Source organism: Rhinolophus sinicus, chromosome 14 (genome assembly GCF_057876585.1).
Source record: "Rhinolophus sinicus isolate RSI-liver-muscle chromosome 14, RSI-T2T, whole genome shotgun sequence".
NCBI lineage: Eukaryota > Metazoa > Chordata > Mammalia > Chiroptera > Rhinolophidae > Rhinolophus > Rhinolophus sinicus.
The window spans coordinates 127,167,880-127,187,374 of NC_142514.1; the positions used below are offsets into that span (position 1 = coordinate 127,167,880).

Genomic DNA, 19,495 nt, shown 5'->3' on the forward strand with positions numbered 1-19,495 from the left:
ATGGAAAGAACAGATAGCAGGTGTCTTAGAGTTTGGGGGCTTGTACCTGAGTCTGGGTTTTCTGTATTTTTTAAATTGATAAAATTAACGTGAGGATGCTAGCCATAGAGGAGCGTGTGCATAGAAGTGAAGAGCAGTTCTGCGACTTTCCCAGGAGATCTGTAGGAGAAACCCTGCCTTCTACTATCTACTGCAGGGTCTGGGAAGATTTGTGAGAGAGAAAGTATGGATAGTTTTTCCTGTGTCTCTGTAGCTGTTTTCTTTCTTTCCTGTGACAGTCTTTTTATTCTCTCTTCTTTCTCTTTCCGACCCAGTGTTTGCAAGAGCTTCGGCACTTTGCTAAAGGAGATGAAAATCCTGGCTTAGCAGGCACAGTCTTTTTAAAGGAGCAGAGTGACTCTCAGGAACGCCCTGGTAATGTCAGCAGCCAAGATTATCCTGGCTCCTGCACCCACTTAGAGAAGTGGCCCGTTTTCCTTTCCTGCCTTGGCAATTTTATTATTTGGCTTCGAGGACTCAATCCTTTTCTTCCTGGTATTTGTTAGAGAATTTGCATCGGAAACGTTGCCAGAGGGGTAACTGTATCTCTGTCTGCTTTTCTCTGTCCGTGCATGCTTCTATCCTGGACCCAGTGCCTGGAATCAACCCCCCAAATGGTTCCGGGCGGAGGAGAAACAGTTCGAAGCTGATGCACTTTCTCTGTAAAATCTGAGGAGTTATAATTACCACAGAGAGATATTCAGAATTACCTGGAGTGGGAGGAGGGTGGAAGGGAGCAGTCAAGCTCCGGGCCGACCCTTCTACAAAGTCTTAGAAATCCCAGGAGAAGTTCTGGTGGGTTTGAGCCGAGTCCGGCTTTGAGTGGGTTTCGTTTGGTTTTTCGGATGCACCCACTCTGAGTTCCTCCGGTGCTCTCACGTGCTGGTTTAGTGCTTTGGATGTGTCCCAGGTTCGTTTTCGATTCCCGAAGCCTGTCATCCCATTTTCATCATCTTCGAGGATATCACTGACTTCATGGAAAGACGGCTCCTCCCAGGGAGGGCGGCTGGGCGGACTCGTCTCCCCCTAACTAAGGTGAGCAGAGTCGGGAGGGTCCCCGGGACTGGATGCGCTGGCGACCCCTCGTCGCTCCCCATCCCGCCGTCCCCTGCTCTCGGGCTCTTGATCTCCCTCTGGGGTCTCATTTTCTCCCCGGGTGCAGAGGTGCACCCACAGTCCACTCCCCGCCCCCGAGCTGTGCTGGAGGCACTTAACACCTGCCCTTTTCGGTTGTTTTTTTTAAAACCCCCTAAAAGCTCCCGAATACTAAACCCCTTGCCCCTCTCTCCAAATTCACCACTAGAGACCCCAGTCATCGGGCTGAGTGAGCATCAGAAAGTCTCTATGCAAAGGAGCTTTGGCCGCGGGACCCTTTGGGGCCGTCCCTGTGGAGTTATGGGCGCAGCTGCTGCCACCTGCCGTCCCCCCCCCCCCCCCCCCGACCCTCCCACTCCCCGGGTGGGAAGAGGTGGCAATACTTGCCCTTTGCTGTGTTGATTTCAGGCCAAGTTTGAATCCCTGCGAATTGGAAAAGGAAGTATTAATATAGAAGCCATGGGCCTCATTAAGCCCCAACTTCTTCCAATTGGTTGGAAAATTACACAATCACTTTCAGATTACTTGTTTTTCACCCATCCACTTCCTGTTTCATAGGAAGTGGAGTGCTCAGAGAGAAAGTAGACTTGCCTTTAATACTGGAGCTATGGATGAAAAAGGGAAGTAGCGTATGCTGTCCCTCAAAATCTTCAGATGCCAGGATTTCTTCACTTACATGGGAATTGTCCCAAAGACCAAATTTCCCCATCATATTAGCAGTAGAGGAATAGGGGAGTACCCTATCCTCCATAGCCCCCCCCCCCCCCCCCCCACACACACACACAGAGTAAGACAGCCACTCCAGGCATCCTCTCACAGGGATTTTTCAATAGTAATAGTGAGCAGTCAAGATAAAATCTTTTGACACTTTGCTCTCTCTCTCTCTCTCTCTCTCTCTCTCTCTCTCTCTCTCTCTCTCTCTCTCTCTCTCTCTATCCTGCACAGGTGACTGCGTTTCTTGAGTCATTTCCTCTATTCAAAAACTTGTACTTTAATTCACAGAGGAGATACTGGAGCTGCCTTGTGGTCCCTAGTTCCAAATCCGAATCCTTTGTTTCACGTAGAAAAGTAATAAACTGTTGTGAGAGCTGGATGTGCGGTTTTATTGTTAGGAATTAGAGGACATTTGCTCTATATGTATTCTATCTATCTCTAATGGATTCTTAGAAAAATTCATTATTATTAAGCCAGGACAAAATGACTTGTAGATGGCTTTTTGGGGGAGAAAAAACTTCAGAAACTAGAGAAGTGTGGGAAGAACAGGATCATGAGATATTGCAGGAATTGACTTCCAGAAATAGCTAGCAGGGGCTAGGGGTGCCATTAGAGTCAGAGGTGCAGCTGTGGGACTATGGGGCTGTGGAGCTGTGGGGCTGAGGGGACCTGTCAGAGCAATGACTTCCCAAAGCGGGAACACAAGATTGCAGACTTGCAGTAGCCCTGGCACTAAGGTCTTCTAGGAAATGTCTCTAATGGCCGCTTCAGGATTAGTCATTCCAAGGTCCATCATTTTTGAAAAGGTGCTTTTTACCCTCTGGACTCTCCCTAAATATGAAGTAAAAAACGTGCCCTATTGATGGCATTTATATGCAATTAGTCTTCCTGGACTTTGTGAGATGATAGATCATGATAGTTTTCCTTGCTTCATGAGTCTAAAGCTCTCCGGTTGTTTTCATAAGGTGTTCAATAATATGGCCTTTTATTTTTTTTTTACTGTCTCCTGGTTCTTCTTCCTTCCCCACTTATTCTATTGGGATCTTCTCTTTCTTTGGGCCTATTGCCTCAGTCTTGCTCCATGCGTGTTTTACTCCAAGTACTTCTGTCTCAGTATGGAGCTTGATCCTGGAAGGGAATTTTAGCTGGTTATGTTTGAAGGTTATACGAACTGGATGGGACCGGCCCCTTCACACCTTATTGTGGACCCCTTGCATATTTCAGTGTGTAAGCCCCCACCCTATCCAAGTTCAGCAGCTGTTCTTACATTGGCCCTCCAGACCTTTCAATGAATCCCTGTTGCTGACTTTTGGGGTCCTCAGATTCACCAAATATCTTGCCTTAACCCAGTTTCCGCCTAATACCCCATGGATCTTTAGATATCCCTGATTTGTCTGCATCCATTCATATTTTGGGATTTCTCAACCAGTTTTGTTGTAGAAAGTATCCATGAATTTTGATTTTGCTGTCCTAGTTTTTCTTGTTTTATTTAGAAATTTGGAAATGTTCTAAAGGTATGCTATACATCTTTTATATTTCCAGAACTCCCAAGTGTACTTTTCAGAAATGTATGAATAAATGAAGAATGCCCGCAACCTGAATCAGTGTTTTCAGTAGTTTTGTATGAGTTGTGTGTAAGAGAGAACCAGGGCAAAGAAATTGTGGAAGTTGCCCACCTTCTCTTTGACTTTTTTGGGCATTCTCTTTCCTTTGTCTGGACATCGTTTCCACTACTGTTTTCCTACTTAATCCCTATTTGTTCAAGGACAAACTCTGGAATAACATCCTTTTAGAAAAACATTTACATTTCAAAAAATGTGCCCTGCTTGTATCAATTTCCATTGTATCATGGATCTCCTACTATTATTTTATAAAAATCTATCTATATACCAGTGGCACTATTTTTTTTAAATTTCTGGAATGATGTTTGGGTCAGGGTTGGAACCAAATTCCAGCAAGATTATAGGTCATCATTACATGCATATTACAGAGTAATTTCAAAGTTGTATTTTTATTTATTTTAATGTAAATTATCTTGCTATGTGATAGGTATTACTTAATGGTTTCTTGTCGGAATTCAGTAAAGGAGAAATATGGAAGATGGGTGGAATAAAGGGATAAATTAAGCTAAGTGCTATGATCTCAATGTTTGTGAGACCCCAAAATTCATGTATAGGACCCTAATGCCTTATGTGATGGTATTAGGAGAGGGGGTATTTGAGAGGTGCTTAAGTTTTGATAGAGAAGCTCTTAAAAATGGGATTAGCACCTTATAAAAGCTTCAGAGAGATCCCTAACCGCTTCTGCCACGTGAGGATACCAGAAGTCTGCCACCTGGAACAGGGCCAACAGACAACCATGATGGCACCCTGATCTAAGACTTCCAGCTTCCAGAACTGTTAAAAAAAAAAAAAAAAATCTGTTGTTCATAAGCCCAGTCTGTCTTTTGTTATAGAAGCCCCAATGGAATAAATCTAACACTTTCTATACAGCAACTGTCAGCCAGACATTGTATAAACATTAAGCTTAAGCTTCACTTTTATCACACCTAACTGTAATTGTATTCCCAGTTTATGAATATATAGATGAGAAAACAGATAAGCAAAGAAATAATGATTTTAACTAATGTTATCTTATTGTAATAGCAAATTCAGGATTTTAATATATATTTGTCCAATTCCAGAATTTGTGTTTTGTTTTTTTACCAAATACTTCCTCTTGCTGATTACATTGAATGGCTGGTCTTTCCTACTACACTGTGAGTGTGAGTGTTATGAAGTCAGGAATAATAACTTTCATTGCTGTACCTCATGCAATGAGACATGGCTTAGAAAACAGTAGGTACTGAATGAATTAGAAAATGCATGCTTTATATTCATAAGAAGAGCCCTAATCGACTTCGTATCTCACTATCTAGCCTGGCTTATAAGCTTAGTGGCAAAAACGTCTTTGGGATCTGACGATTTGAAGTAAAAAGAATCATGTCTTAAAACTAATTTTGCAAATTTAATGTCAGGAAGGGAATCAAGTGACACAATCAGCTAAAGGATTTTTCAAATAAACGTAATATGTCAGCCATCTAGAAGTTATATGAAAGTGATGAATCTCCTGAAACTTTAAGAGATAAGTGCATGCACTTACCCTTAGCATCCTACTGAAATTGCAGACACAGGGCTCTATAGACAATAACAGTATTAGTCATTTTTTGAATCCCAAATGCCTTGTACATTATTTCTTTGTTTGTTTTTTCAATAAAAACTCAAAACCAGCTTTAATAAATATTTGTTTTAATAAAAGGAAACATAAAAATGTTTTTAATAGACTGCACTATATATACCGGGGGTGCCAAAAGAAATGTATATAAGTGGACACTTTGGTCAATGTTGTAGTTCACTGTAACCAGAAGTGTCTGGACGCTGATAGTAACCACTTTGAGCACCTCTTGTAATTGCAGAAGTCAAATGTGACTCATATTCATTTTTTGTTATGGGTAAATATTGAGTAGTACAATTTTAATACAGTTTTCCTTTCTTAAATATATGTAATTTTTTTGGCATCCTCTGTATATACTCGTGTGTGTGTGTGTGTGTGTATGTGTGTGTGTGTATTTCTTTGGAGGGGTCTGTTCCAGTCTTCTACCCAGTTTTAAAAATAGTGTTGTTTGTTTTATTATTGTTGAGCTTTGTATACTTTACATAACGTCTTTTATTAGATGTATCTTTTGCAAAATTTCCTCCCAGTCTGTGGCTTATCTTCTCATTCTTTGGATAGTGTCTTTCTCAGGTCAGATTTATGTTTGTTTATTTTGTTTTTGTTATTTACAATTTTTTAATTTTTCAATTTATTTTTAATTTCATTAAAAGGTAAATTAATTTATTTAAATTTAGTGATACAAAATTTTCTTTTAAAATAAACACATTTAAGAAAAATGTTAGTATAACTAAAAAATTATTGCGTAAATAAGAAGATAGTTGGTCCATATGGCAGAAATCCTGTGGGTAAAGGAGAAAGGCTGGAGTCTGTCCCTGTTTCCTGCTTTTGGTGGACAGGCAAAGGGCGGACCATGGCACTTTTGTGAGAGGTTTCGGACACTCTTTGTTTTCTCTCCAACCTCCCCTCTGCTAAGGTAGAACCTGTCACTCCCGAGATGTTGCTCCTTGACAGTGCAGACCCCCAGGGTCAAGGGTCTGCTTTGCCCATAGTTCTAGATGGTCCCTCACCATCCTCACACACACCAACATGAGGTGATGGATGCTTTGCGGATTGTTGCATGGAATTCACGCCCACAGCTAACTTTTTAGTAGCACTAGTATTACCCTGAAATAGCTGTTTGCACGCTTTCACGTCCTGCCTGTGCAGTCTTAGAAATTGTTATGGCTGCACTGAACGTGTTAGGAAGGAGCCTTTTGTTGCCCCAGCCTAGCTCTTCAGGGTTGGAGCTCTTTGCCTTCTGTTTATGAATACATTCTCCACCTTAGCCCTTCGATAGAACTGGGGCAAATGTGAACATGTGTCCTGGTCAGTGGAGACCAGTTGCTATCTCACATGGCTCTACATTAATGTGAGAAAACCACTGGACTGCCCAGTCTGCCTGAAGTCTCAAACAGCTCTGGAAAAGGCTCTGGGAAAACTGTGGGTGTAGGATGGGGCATGTAATGAAAATCTAGAAATTGGAGGCTCTTATTCCCTCCCAGCCCATTATCATATGAGTAAGTATTAAAATTGAAAAACAAACAAAAAAATTCTTCTTTGTTTGTAGAGCCTAGGATCATCTTGAATAATCCCTTGGATATTAATCTGTGAAAAAGGGGATGTTCTGGGAAAGTCCATCCAGCTGAGAAGGGAGCCTAATGGAGACTGCAGGGGGGCACCTTTTTCTCTGCCTGGTGGCTCTTGCGTGGTCTGTGCCAAGATGGGACATTCGTTAAAGAGCAGCTTCCTGAATATAAACTATTTTCTTTTTAAAAAGCACAAGATGGAGATCAGAAAACAGATTTATAAACTAGAGTATTCTGATACTGTCCGTTCTTAGCTTCCCCCTCACCTGCCCCCCTCACACTACACACTCACTGTTTTGTGCTTTTTGGTAGTGATTTCACTGTTTAAAATGGCCCCCAACCTTAGTGTGGGAGCACTGTGATATTCTTATGGAGATAACATATCTGTTAAATAAGCTTTTTTCAGGCATGAGCTATATAGTGCTGTTGGCCAAGAATTCACTGTTAGTGTATTAACAATATATTAACAGAATATATATTTAAACAGAAACACACATAAAACAAGGTCATGTATTGGCTGATTAATGAAAATATTTATGACTAGAGTCTCACAGGAAACTAACCTTATTGTATTTCCAGAAGGAGTAGTGCTTCAATACTTGCTAATAGAGTGTGCCACTTTATAGAACACAACTACCATGAATAATGGAATGTACTATATGTGTAATACCTGTCATTTTAAAAAGAAAGAAATTATGTGCAAAGTGCAATGAAGACTTTGTATTTATATAAAAAAATAGATTTCCCAATAGAAAAATTGACAATTTTATGAAGAGCTTACTCATGGTAAAGAAAAACAAAAGAGCAAATAAGCAGGAAATGGTGCTGACTCTAATTACTAACATGGAGAAAGGAATTAAAATAATTGTTTTTTACCCATGAGATTGGCAAAACTTTTATAAATTCGATAATGGCCCCCAAGTATTGGATAATCAGTGATTTCTTCTAACATGGTGGAAAGGGAAAATGATTGAAATTTTAGGACTGCTCCCTGTTGGTCTATTCCAGGGAAAATCCTGCAGATAGATTAGTAGATCACTGAGAGAATGCCTGTTACTTACAAAAAACTCAATAAATATTATTCAATGACCCTAGATAATTGCTGAGTAGATGTCTGCTATGATATAATTTATGTTTTAGATGGATAATTCAGTCATTTTTAGAAACAAAAAACTTAGTGTTAATTGAATGAGGCAAAAGGGAGTTGTTAATACTGCATAAATCTAATCACCTCTATTGTCACCTTGCTATATACCTGGGAGTTACAATCCCTCTAAAGAGATGGCTGTGATTTTCAAAGAGTCTAATAAAAGTATCTATATGAGAAGTTTATTTTTCTCTGGAGGTGATGGAGTGCATTTAAGTGGGTTGCACTGTGGAGACTTCTTAAAGTTAGTGCTGCAGCCAATGAATTCCTCGTCTTGAGGTGTATTTAACAGAATTATTTTTGGAAGAGTCCTTGTGGAAACCATTCACAGAACCCATGGGTGAGTGCAACTTATGTCAAGGAAATTCCTTCTATTTGGGTATGCTAAACGTATCTCATCTTAAACCTACTGAATTACACTGTAACTCATTCTTACTATGCACTTTTATGAATTATTAATATATAAGTTGTTGCTATTGTGTATATTTTGTGGTTGTTCAATATATTGTTATGACTCAGGAGGTAGTTGCCAAATGTCTTGTAATTTTATATGGCAAAGTATCTAAAATATCCAACGTTTGCTGTTATAGGTATGGATGCATAGTGAACATATGGAGTTCATATTAATATATTTATATATATACATATACTGGAGGTGCCAAAAAATTTATACACATGACTTGTATTCATCTTTTGTTATTGATATATATTGAATATTACAATTTTAATACAGCCTTTTCCTTTCTTAAAATGTGTATGCATTTTTGGCACTCTCTATGTGTAATGAATGTATTAATAATACCTATTGTTGAGTACTATAAATGCTGTCCCTTCATTACTTTTAGCTTGTAGACCTGATTTTAAGTTACTAAGAAAATGATTAGGGATGCAGAACTAAGGGTAATGAGAAGACTCTTTGAAATACCCTAGTTTAGAAATCAGAATCCTATTGTTTGACCTATTGTAAATTATGAAAACCGTCCCTGTAAGTGACTCTGACTGTCGTTTGAAGTGTTTTGTTTGTTTGTTTGTTTTTTGCAATTCTGATCTTTTCACCTTTCCCGTTAATTCAGCAGTGCTAGTAAGGAAACGAAAGTCAACTCCTTAGAATTGTCAAATAAAGTTTGTAGTTGATTGTTCGTATTTTAGTTTAAAATAAATCTACTTTTTTGTATTAAAAAAATTGAGAAATGTTTACTTAAACTTTTAGCCTCTATTTCCTGGTCAGGAATATGGACTATAATGTCTACGGGATATACCACTTACTGTTGTGATAACATATATGCACATTTAAAAAATATATGTCAGTTCAGAGTTTGTGTAGCACTGGGCAGAAGTTAATTCAATCCTCAAGAAAAAAGAAAAGACCCAATTTCTTTCATCATTTCTTTTCTAGTGAATCTAGATTGGTTCAGTTTGTGTTTTTGTTAGCTTCCTTATTTGTTTATTTTAAAGAAAAGGACTGGGCTTCCATGATCCTCTCTCTGAAGTCATTTTATAGAAGCTTTCAAGCCACCTTCCTCTCACACCGGTATTTATTGGCTAAAACAGATACATGGGCTATATCTCCCACTCCTGCGCTCATGAACACGTTATTGAAAAGAGGAATGGGGACAATTCTGATTGATTTAGGACAATTAAGACCAGGACTCAAATTTCATATCCACATCCAGGAAACTGATATTTGCACATATTTGTTTTTTGTTAGGGAGTAGGAACTGGGTGTGGAAGGGATTGTGAATCATCTAGTCAGAATGTTTACTATGAAGCCTCAGGACTCTTCTTGTGCCTCAGTTTTTCATTTTTCATAGAATAGAGTTTGTCCTGTTTTAGTAAGTATTGGTAAGAGAAAAAAATATATAGATAGCATGGATATCACTACCCTCACATAACTGTTCAGAAGCTTCTCACCAACCCAGGCAAGAAATGACCTCTTGCTAATTCTTCCTCAGAAACATGGATTCCGGTATCTTGCAAGTTTTCCAGAAGGAACTCACCTGCTCCGCCTGCATGAACTACTTCATAGATTCCCATCACTATAGATTGTGGGTATAGCTTTTGCAGGCCTTGTTTCTACCTCAGCTGGCAGGACATTTCAGCTCTTGTTTACTGCTCTGAATGCAAGGGAACAACACTGCAGAGAGACTTTCAAACAAATATTAGTGCGAAGAAACTGGTTTTCCTTGCCAGAAAGGCCAGTCTCCTGCAATTCCTGATCTCTGAGGAATATACATATGGTTTACACGAAGAGACAAAGCAGATTTTCTGTGAAGACCGCAGGAGCCTGCTCTGTTTGCTCTGCTCCAGCTCTCAGGAGCGCGAGGCTCACAGACACTGCTCCATTGAAGAGGCTGGGGAGGAATCCCAGGTAAGTGATATCCCTGAAGATCCATTCTGTAAAGGATGCTTGGAATTCCTTTGGGTCTTTTTCCTTGGAGATTGGTACTCTATCCCGGTGTCCCTTTCAGAATCGCTGTCCTGGGGTTCCTTGGCCTGAAGCCTCCCAGATGTGACAAATATAGGATGTAAATAAGGCAACCTTAAGACCCCCTTGTTTTCATTAGAACTGATATATCTCTTATTCTGGGCCCACTCCCTATATTACGTCTAAATTTTCCATTATCCCCTTCACTGGCACTCTGACTCATGGTTCTTTTGCAGGAGAAGCTCCTGAAGAAAATGAGATCTTTATGAGATAAATCTTTTGAAAATGATAGAAACCTGAATGTGGAAACTACCACAAACAGATCTTGGGAGGTTAGTACTACACTTCTTCAACCTTAAGCATGAACTTGCAGTGAACATATGAGTGACTTTTAAAACAGGAACTTAATCAAAAATGATAATGTTCTTTGGGATTCAATAATGGAAAGGGTGTTTATCCTATATATACGATAGTAGGTTCTTAGTCAGGATTTCTAACTACACTACAGATAGCACCCAAAGCATGAAGCATGTTGGTTTATTCCCAGGATACGTATTGTACACTAACAACCACAAGAAACTGGGCCATTCCACAGAGTAACATATGTGGTGGGATGGGTAAATACCGGCCATAGGAGACATTCGGCAGCCATAGAAAATGTAAGTGAAGACTCTGAGGCAGTGTAAGTATTAATACGAATGCTGGTAGACAGGTAATATTTGAAAACAGATGGAAAATTTAAGAAAGAGAGAGCAGTGTCTCAAATCCAGGGAAACCCTAAAATTAAGTAGCCCAAGTAATTAATTCTGAATAACGTATAATGTATGATGAAAAAAGTGATGAGATGAGGCTTTGTGACTTAAGGCATACATATAACCATGCCAACTAGAAATAGTATCTAAATAGAAGGAGATGTCTAAGTACTTTAGGGGAATTTTTTTTTTTTTTAATGTCAAATTCCTAGTTTTTTGTTTTTTTTCCCCCCTCCTTCTTCCGTCTCCACCCCACTTCAGTTCAAGCCATTGTTTCTCAGTCTAGTTGTGTAGGACACAGCTCCCTGGCCCATGCTGGTATTATGAGCCGTGCGCTCTCCCCTCCGCTCCACCCCCAAGCAGTCCGTTGAGCCCGGCAGCAGCTCACAGCAGCCCACAGCAGCCCATGGCAGTTTAGCTCCAGGGAGAGCCGTTGTTCACAATCTTCGCTGTAGAGGGTACAGCTCGCTGGCCCATGTGGGAATCCAACCAGTGATCGGCGGTCCGACCACCTGAGCCACAGGGCCAGCCCATACTTTTTAGGGGAATTTAAAAAGTGGTTTTCTCATTCTGAATTGTTATCTTGAAGGTATGATATCTACTCTGAAGTTACTCAACAAATATTTCACGAGCACCTAGTCTGTCAAATATTGACCTAGAAAATGGAGCAGGAAACAAGATAGGAAGTATCCTTGCCCTAATAAAGCGTACAGTCTAAATCATAGGGGCAAATGATCAACATGTAAATAAGTAAAATTCATGATGTTTTGAAATGTGTTAAGGTCTTTGGAGAATAATAAAGCAGTAAGTAGATCTCGACCCCACAAATTAACTGGAATGTCTGCAACATAGGGCTGTAAAACTCCTTTTTGTCCCTCTGGCCCGAGGCAGGGAAGAATGTAGATACTTTGGCACAAGCCTGAAGCTCGGCCCACCCTAATTGATCTTGGGTGTTTTTAAAACCTCCAGTTCCCCTTTTTTGAGTTCTCTCTTTTCCTGGGAGAATGTATGGGAGCAAAAGCAATTGTGCAATCCCTTCTCCCTTTTCAGCTGTGCAGGGAACAGAGGAGGACATTATAATTTGAATTTCTCCTTTATAGTCAGAATCAATAATACCTGTATGAACTGTAACTCCCTTGGATATTAAATTAGAACGACCAAGGAGAAGTCCAACAGTACCTGGGGGAATTGGACCAAAAAGTCCAATGGGCACACATAAAGGAGATTGTCCAGGAAGTAATAGAATATGCTGTGCTGCACAGAGATCTGTAGCAGCACTCCCTTCCATAGTAGGACTTCATTGTTGAGTTGAAAGTCGGGGGTAGGTACTGCCTGATAATTCTGAAAGGAAGTCTGATTTACATATGCCTCGGTTTTTGTCATGGGGGCCTGGGCCTGGCCCCCAGCATGAAGAGGGGTCCCATTTTTATGAAAAACTGATCTGCATTCAGAAGCCCAATGATTTCCTTTTTGGCATTTAGGGCACAATCCAGGGGGTCTAGGTCCTGTAACAGTATTAGTATTAGGCAAACAGGAACTGTTTTTATTTTTCTTTCTGCATTCTTTTCTGATATAGCCTCGCTTTCCACAACTGTAGCAACTGCCAGGAAATTTATTTTGACCTATTTTTAATCCAGTCATGGCTTGGGCTAACATATTAGTTTTAAATAGTTCAGTCCCTACTCCTTGACACACACGGATGTGTCCCATAGTGTCAGTTTTTCCTCTCATGGTCCCGATGGCCTTCTTGCAGTCACCATTGGCATTCTCGTATGCTACTATTTGTAAAACTATCTCAGCTGCCTGTAAATTGGCTACATGTTTGTTGATAGCATCCTGTTACCTGGCAACAAATTCAGAGTATGGTTCTCTAGGACCTTGTAAGATTTTTTGAAATGACATCGGGGCTTTACCCTCAGTTTCTACTTTTTTCCATGCCATTAGGCAAATTCTTTGTAATTGTTCAATAGATTGTTCATTCATTCCTCATTGATCTTGGGGGTTTTCCCAATGGCCACTCCCTAGCAATTGATCTTTTACAATAGTTATATTGTGAGCCTGATTAAGTCTAGCTTGGGTTTCTGCACCATCAATCCACCAAGTTTTAAATTGCAAAAACTGGGATAAGGAAAGACAAGTTTTGGCTAGGGTGTTCCACTCTGTGGGAATTAATCTATTGCCATTAGTTGCACTCCGTGTAAGACCCATGGTGTAAGGAGAAGTAGGGTCGTACTGTGTTACAGCTTGTTCAAGCTCCTTTAAAAGCTTAAATGAAAATGGCTCGTGTGAAAATTCCTGAACAACATTAAGGTGGTCTGGATTCGCGTCAGGTGTAATGCGCTCACGAATAACAACAGGAAAGGCAAATGCCTGGATGTCTCCTTCTAGTCTTGCCTGACTTATACCCTTCTCCACTGCAGAGAGAACTGCGGGAGAGCCTCCGGAAGGAGTGGGAGGTGCTCGCAGCAGAAAGAAAAGGATTTGCCTTTTTCTTTTCCTGCTGCATTGGTGAATCCCATTCACATGCTGTAAAAGCTGGGGACTGCAGATCAGGGGAGGGAGCTGAGGGCTCCAACAAGGTATATACTGTGGGAGTTTTCAGAACCCTTTTCTCCTTTTCCTCAGATTTCTGTACTTCCTTTTTTCCTGTATCTTTCTCATCAGTTTGTAAAGGTTTTAAAACTGACCGGATTAATCTCCATGTATCCCAGATGGTTACTGTGAGAGAAACTCCTTTATGATATAATTTGCAGAGTTCTGTACCAACTTTTTCCCATGTTTTTAAATCTAACGTCCCTAAATTTGGGTACCAAGGGCAATGAGTTTCAATCACTTGGAGGAGCTCTTCTAATTTCTGATATGAGATTCGAGCTCCTCCAGCCTCAAGAAGGTGCTTGAGCAAACAAATATAAAGCCTATATGAGCTATTAACATTCCCCATTATGTATAGAGAAAAGGATAGAAAGGAAGAAGACTTTCACTCTGAACGGATTCAGATGCCCGTCTGGCCGCGTCCCTCGTGGGACTTTTCAGATCTGTCTTAGCTAAAGGTGCACCTGTATAAATCCTGGGCATGGTTAATGCCGTCAGGCGCTAAGTCACCGTTTTGCCTTATGATTAGACCACGGAACCACAGATTCAGGCCCACACAAGCTCCGTAGCTGAGGCCATGAAGTCATAAACACACACTCACACATTCACACCCTTGCACACAGAAAGAGGAAATTCCCCTTTTACCTTGGTTAAATTCTCCAGGAGTTACCCTACTTTCTTCCAGTGGTTGTCCTGACCTCTCCCAGGCCTTGTGCCATGAAACCTCTGAAACCTTTTTGTATTCCGACTCGAAGTCGACCTTCCTTCTTGAGTCCCACAAGTGAGTCCCAAAATCAGGCCTCAGAATCGTGCCCCACGTTGGGCAGTAGGTGTTGCGTCCCATGCCATGAGAGTTGTGGGGAGCGAGGAGGGTGGTGCAGGGTTAAGAAAAGACAGTAGTCATGGATAGAGTTTAAGCAGGGTCAAGTCTTCCTGTATGGAGACTTGAGAAGCATGAGTGTGGGATGTGATCTTCAGGAAACACCGTGCATTGCTCTAAGACTGGAGTGTTTTCTTGCATGGGGTGCTCAGACTTTTACATCTGGTAGATATTTCTGGAAGATAGACATGGAAGACTCTTGGAATTGGGCTTTAGGAGTCTGCAGTGATTATTGGAAAGAGAAGAATAGGAATTTCCACATAGATGAAGAGAAAGGACTATTTGTTCTTGGGTGTGTTAAGAAAGACATCCACTGCCTCCCTGTTGTCTTCACCACCTCCCTATTTTTATTGCAATATGTGCCAAGGCCTATTGACCGAGTAGGAGTATTCCTGGAGGATGAAGGTAGAGCCATTAGCTTTGTAGATGGTGCTCAAAGTTCTCTGATATGTAGCATCCTTTCTTGCTCCTTTGCTCCCCATCTCAGACCTATCTTTTGCTGTCGTCACTTCTGACCAGAGACAAATCGGGAATCTGTCCCTATGCTGGAGGAATCCCACTACCTAATGAAGCCCTTTTCCTTGTGCCTTGTCAAATAAGACAAATATACTTATTGTACTGTTTTTAGTTTCCTTCTATGTCATGAAAATCCATTTACTGTTTTATTAAATATAGCGATAACACTAAATAGATATCTATCAGTTTGTTCTTTATTCATTGTGGGAAAATCATCACCCATGATGCATGGCATAGAATACGTTTTTGCTTTATTTCTGAACTGTCATCAGGAAGTAAAATAATAGATGACAGGGGTGTCTGAAAAAGGTAAAATTCAATGCAAGAGACCAGGTACCATTCTCTTCCCCAACAAACATAGTTTAAAGACCCAGTGGCAATCTGGAAATAATTTCCTACTTTCCCTTCATCTAACTATATTCTCTTTATCCATCATGTCTCAATTTAATAATCCGTAGTTTGAATTAACCTTATTTGAACACTTATGCCGTGTATTCCTTTGTAATTCTCACCACGTTTACACATACATAAGCATTATCAGTATCCTCTATTAGACTGCAAATCATAAGATGGTTAGACCAGGACTCTCCTTATCTTCCCTAGTAGTTTCATCTAGAGCTACTTGTTCACACATTACACTACCTATGTAGTACATACGTCATGCCCCATATCTCATTATCACTCTCCTAGTTTCCCTTTATGTATCTATCTGCGAAGGCCTCTGTGTCATTTCCCCAAATCTATCATCCCATTCACCCTCTTCTCTTCAGCTGTGATTAATCTGCTGATTAAACGCTTCACCAAATATCTAATCTCAATTACTACATTTTCATTTATAGAGTTCCTATTTTTTCTTCTTCAATATGACAAGCGCATTCCACCCAGTTTGTTCAGGTGTGTGAAAACTCAAATTGAAAATAAGGTTGTCTTGAGCCCCTTTCCTCAGCTGCCGGTAAGATACGCAGTCCTTCCCAGGAAGCTAAGGCCACGTTGGGGTGAGGCCCTCACTTCATCCAGCGACTAGCACGGCGCCCGCCCGGGAGCTCTCGCCCCGCACTCGCCTGCACCTCTGTCTCGGAGCTCGCCTGCATCTACTCTGCCCTCATCCTGCACGACTGTGAGATGACAGTAACGGAGGATAAGATGAATGCCCTCATTAAAGCAGCCCGTGTAAATGTTGCACCTTTCTTGCCAGGCTTGTTTGCGAAGGCTCTGGCCAAGGTTAACACCAGGAGCTTCATCTGCAATGTAGGGACTGCGGGACCTGCCCAGCAGCTGGCGCTGCCCCAGCAGGCGGTCCTGCCCCCTCCACCACTGCTGCCCCAGCTGAAGAGAAGAAAATGGAAGCAGAGAAAGAAGAATCTGAGGAATCTGATGATGACATGGGCTTTGGTCTTATTGACTAAACCTCTTGTAATATGTTCAATGAAGAGCTGAACTCTGAAAAAACAACAACTTTTTTTGTAACTTTAACATTGATCCCTCTGACATTTCATAACGTGAAATATTTCATTTTAACATGGAATATATATAATTTATGGAATATATATAAATGGATATATGTAAATTATGGTGATACATGTAAAAATAATGTTTTCTACAAGGTTAAGTGAAAATCATTATTCATTACCCATTTCTTGGAATATATGTTGTAGCTATTCCCTTATTTTTGAAATACCAGGTGAAAGACTACATGGATGTATACAAATACAACAGCCTTTAGTATATTCCAATTTTATATAACTAGTGGTGGTTTTCAATATGGCTCTATAACTATGAAAATATTTTGTTCTTCAGAGATGTAAAAGAACAACATCTCTTTCTGTTGTAAATGCAAAAGAAATGTAAAAGAAATTTTACATTTCTTCATTTATAATGAACATAAATATTTGTCCTTGTATAAAAACATTGAGTAAACAGTAATACTCTAAAAGCTCTCAATTTTCTGTCATTGGTGGTATCTAATTCATTTTTTGGTCAACTGTTTATACCAAAGTAATAATCTATGGCATTTTCAGTCTTAATAGATTTCAAAAAAAAGGTAATTTTACTGTGCAAAATCAGTACCCGTGCTGAACAGTATCATTTTTTAACTGAAAGTGGATGTTTATACTATCTATAAACATCAGACTTAGCCGTCAAAGCTCTCCCTAGTCACAGACAGCCTCTTTCGGTGACCTGGTCAACTTCTGGCTAGGACAATGGAACCTTAGCTACCAATCAGCAGCAGATGACAATGCTGAGGAGATGGGGCCACAAACAGGTTGATTCCCGCTGAATTTGCTGTGGTTCCTTTGCAGGCAGGAGCCAGAGCGCCAACCAACCTACCCATAGACAGAAGTTGGAGGTGTCCAGTTATTTGCTCCTGGCTCCTCCCTTCTGCAGCACCCAGCAAAGGAACCTGGACTTCAGTCTACAGTAGAGCTGCTGTGCGTAGGGGGTAGGGTTATACCGAGAACAATCTGGTTGAGATCACCACCCAGTTGATGATCTCACCCCGCCACCCAGAGCCCTCTACCACCCCATCCGCCCTCCACCTTACCCCAACCACCACCACCAAGGGCTTTGGTCTTTTTTTATTTTTATTTTATTATTATTTTTTTAAGGACGGTGTAACTCACAGTACCCATGCGTGGAATCAAACCGGCAATCTTGTTGTTATGAAGACCACTCTCTAACCAACTGAGTTAACCGGCCACCCCCTTTTTAAACTTTTTTCATTACAGTTGACATGCAATATTATATTAGTTTCAGGTGTACAACATAGTGATTAAACATTTATTAGACTTACAAAGTGATCACCTTGATAAATTTAGTACCCGTTTGACACCATACATAGTCATTACAATACCATTGACTATATTCCCTATGATGATTTTGTAACTACCAATTGTATTTCTTACTTGGCCCTTTTCCTAAACCCGCTGCCAGCATTTCCCATGCCACCCAGAGATCCATCCTCTACTATTGCTGGCTGTGCCTGCATTATCCTGCCTGCTGAGCTTTCCTGGTCACTATAACAATAGCCTCCATAGTATGTATTTCGTAAGCACACTGTTTCCAAATTGAATTTGGAGCATAAACAAGGCAGATGCCTCACAGATGGTACTGCCCCAACTTCTGGTCTTGGGGAGCTACAGGAGCCCTCTGACCCCACCTCCTTCCCTGGGTCTGAGCAGCACCTACCCCAAAACACTTCTCATTCACTGGATGGTTTAGGAAACCTGCTCAGAGTTCCCTAGCCAGCCAGCCAGAGCAGGACCACCCCAATCTGTATCTGTATCAGGATAGTCCAGTGGTAACTTCAAAGTCTTAATATCCACAATTCCTTTAAGCAACATCAGGTCTAGCAATATTTCCAATAGAATTTCTCACAAACAAGGATATATACAAAAGGATGTATTTTGTAACATTTTAAGTAGCTAAATAAATAAATAAATAAATAAACAAATACATAAATAAATACATAAACAATAAATAACTTAAATGTTCTGAAATATGGTGTAACATTTAATAAAATATACTACATATTATTAACCTGATAATGTGACAATATTCTGTAATCACTAGTTTATTCCATATTTTGTATGTTTTTAACTAATGGATTTCATTAATATTCTTTTTTTTTTTTTTTTTTTAGTTTCAGGTGTACAAAACAATGTGTTAGACATTTATCATTTATATCCCTCACACAGTGATAACCTCCCTCCCCCCATCTCTAACCCTCTGACATCGCATACAGCCATTACATCTCCACTGTCTCTATTCCTAATGCTGTACTCCACTTCTTGTAACTATATATATATATATATATATATATATATGTATATGTATATGTATATATGTGTGTGTGTGTGTGTGTATATATATATATATATATATATATATATATATCAAATTATAGTTGACATTCATTATTATTCAGCTTCAGCTTCAGGTGTACAGTGCAGTGATCAGGCATCTGCATCATCCCTGAGGTGGTCTCCCTAATGAGACAAGTGTCCATCGGATACCCTACAAAAACTTTACAACATTATTGATTACATTCCCCAAATGCACTTTCATATCCCCATGGCAATCTTGTGGTTACCGAGGATTTCATTAATATTCTAAAACAAAGACTTCTACATGATAAAAATTGCTGCAAGACAATTCACAGTACTGTCTGATATCAAATTAAAAATAAAATTCACTGATGTCAGTCAACTACACAGTAAATGATCGTAGAGACTAAAATTTCAATTTATTGCCAGTACAATCAGAAATTTTTACTATCATAATCAATCCATTGGGTTAGAGAAGGTATATCCAGGGTATTCACTCTGTAGGTGGCCCTGCATGGTAAATCTGGAATGGAACAAGGAGACTTATTTTTGTATTTAAATATAATGGCATACAAAACCTTTACAACATTATTGATTATATTCTCCTAACAGACTTTCGTATCCCTGTGGCAATCTTCTGGTTACCAATTTGTGCTTTCTAATCCCCTCACTTTCTCCCTCACCTCACCAAACCTCCATCTAGCAACCCTTAGTATTTTCTCTATACCGTATC

The 19,495-nt window shown here is 40.1% G+C and overlaps 1 protein-coding gene and 1 pseudogene across 1 annotated transcript; both read left to right on the forward strand.

Moving 5' to 3' along the window:
* Positions 1-9,729: 9,729 nt before the first annotated feature.
* On the forward strand, positions 9,730-14,937 carry LOC109451368 (tripartite motif-containing protein 51-like). The gene is given in 6 exon segments (XM_088789879.1): positions 9,730-9,801; positions 9,803-10,141; positions 10,435-10,530; positions 13,371-13,529; positions 14,206-14,323; positions 14,453-14,937. Coding segments are annotated over 6 exon segments (1,269 nt in total).
* A 225-nt stretch (positions 14,938-15,162) lies between these two features.
* LOC109451386 (large ribosomal subunit protein P1 pseudogene) lies at positions 15,163-16,698 on the forward strand (annotated as a pseudogene).
* The last annotated feature ends 2,797 nt before the right edge of the window (positions 16,699-19,495 follow it).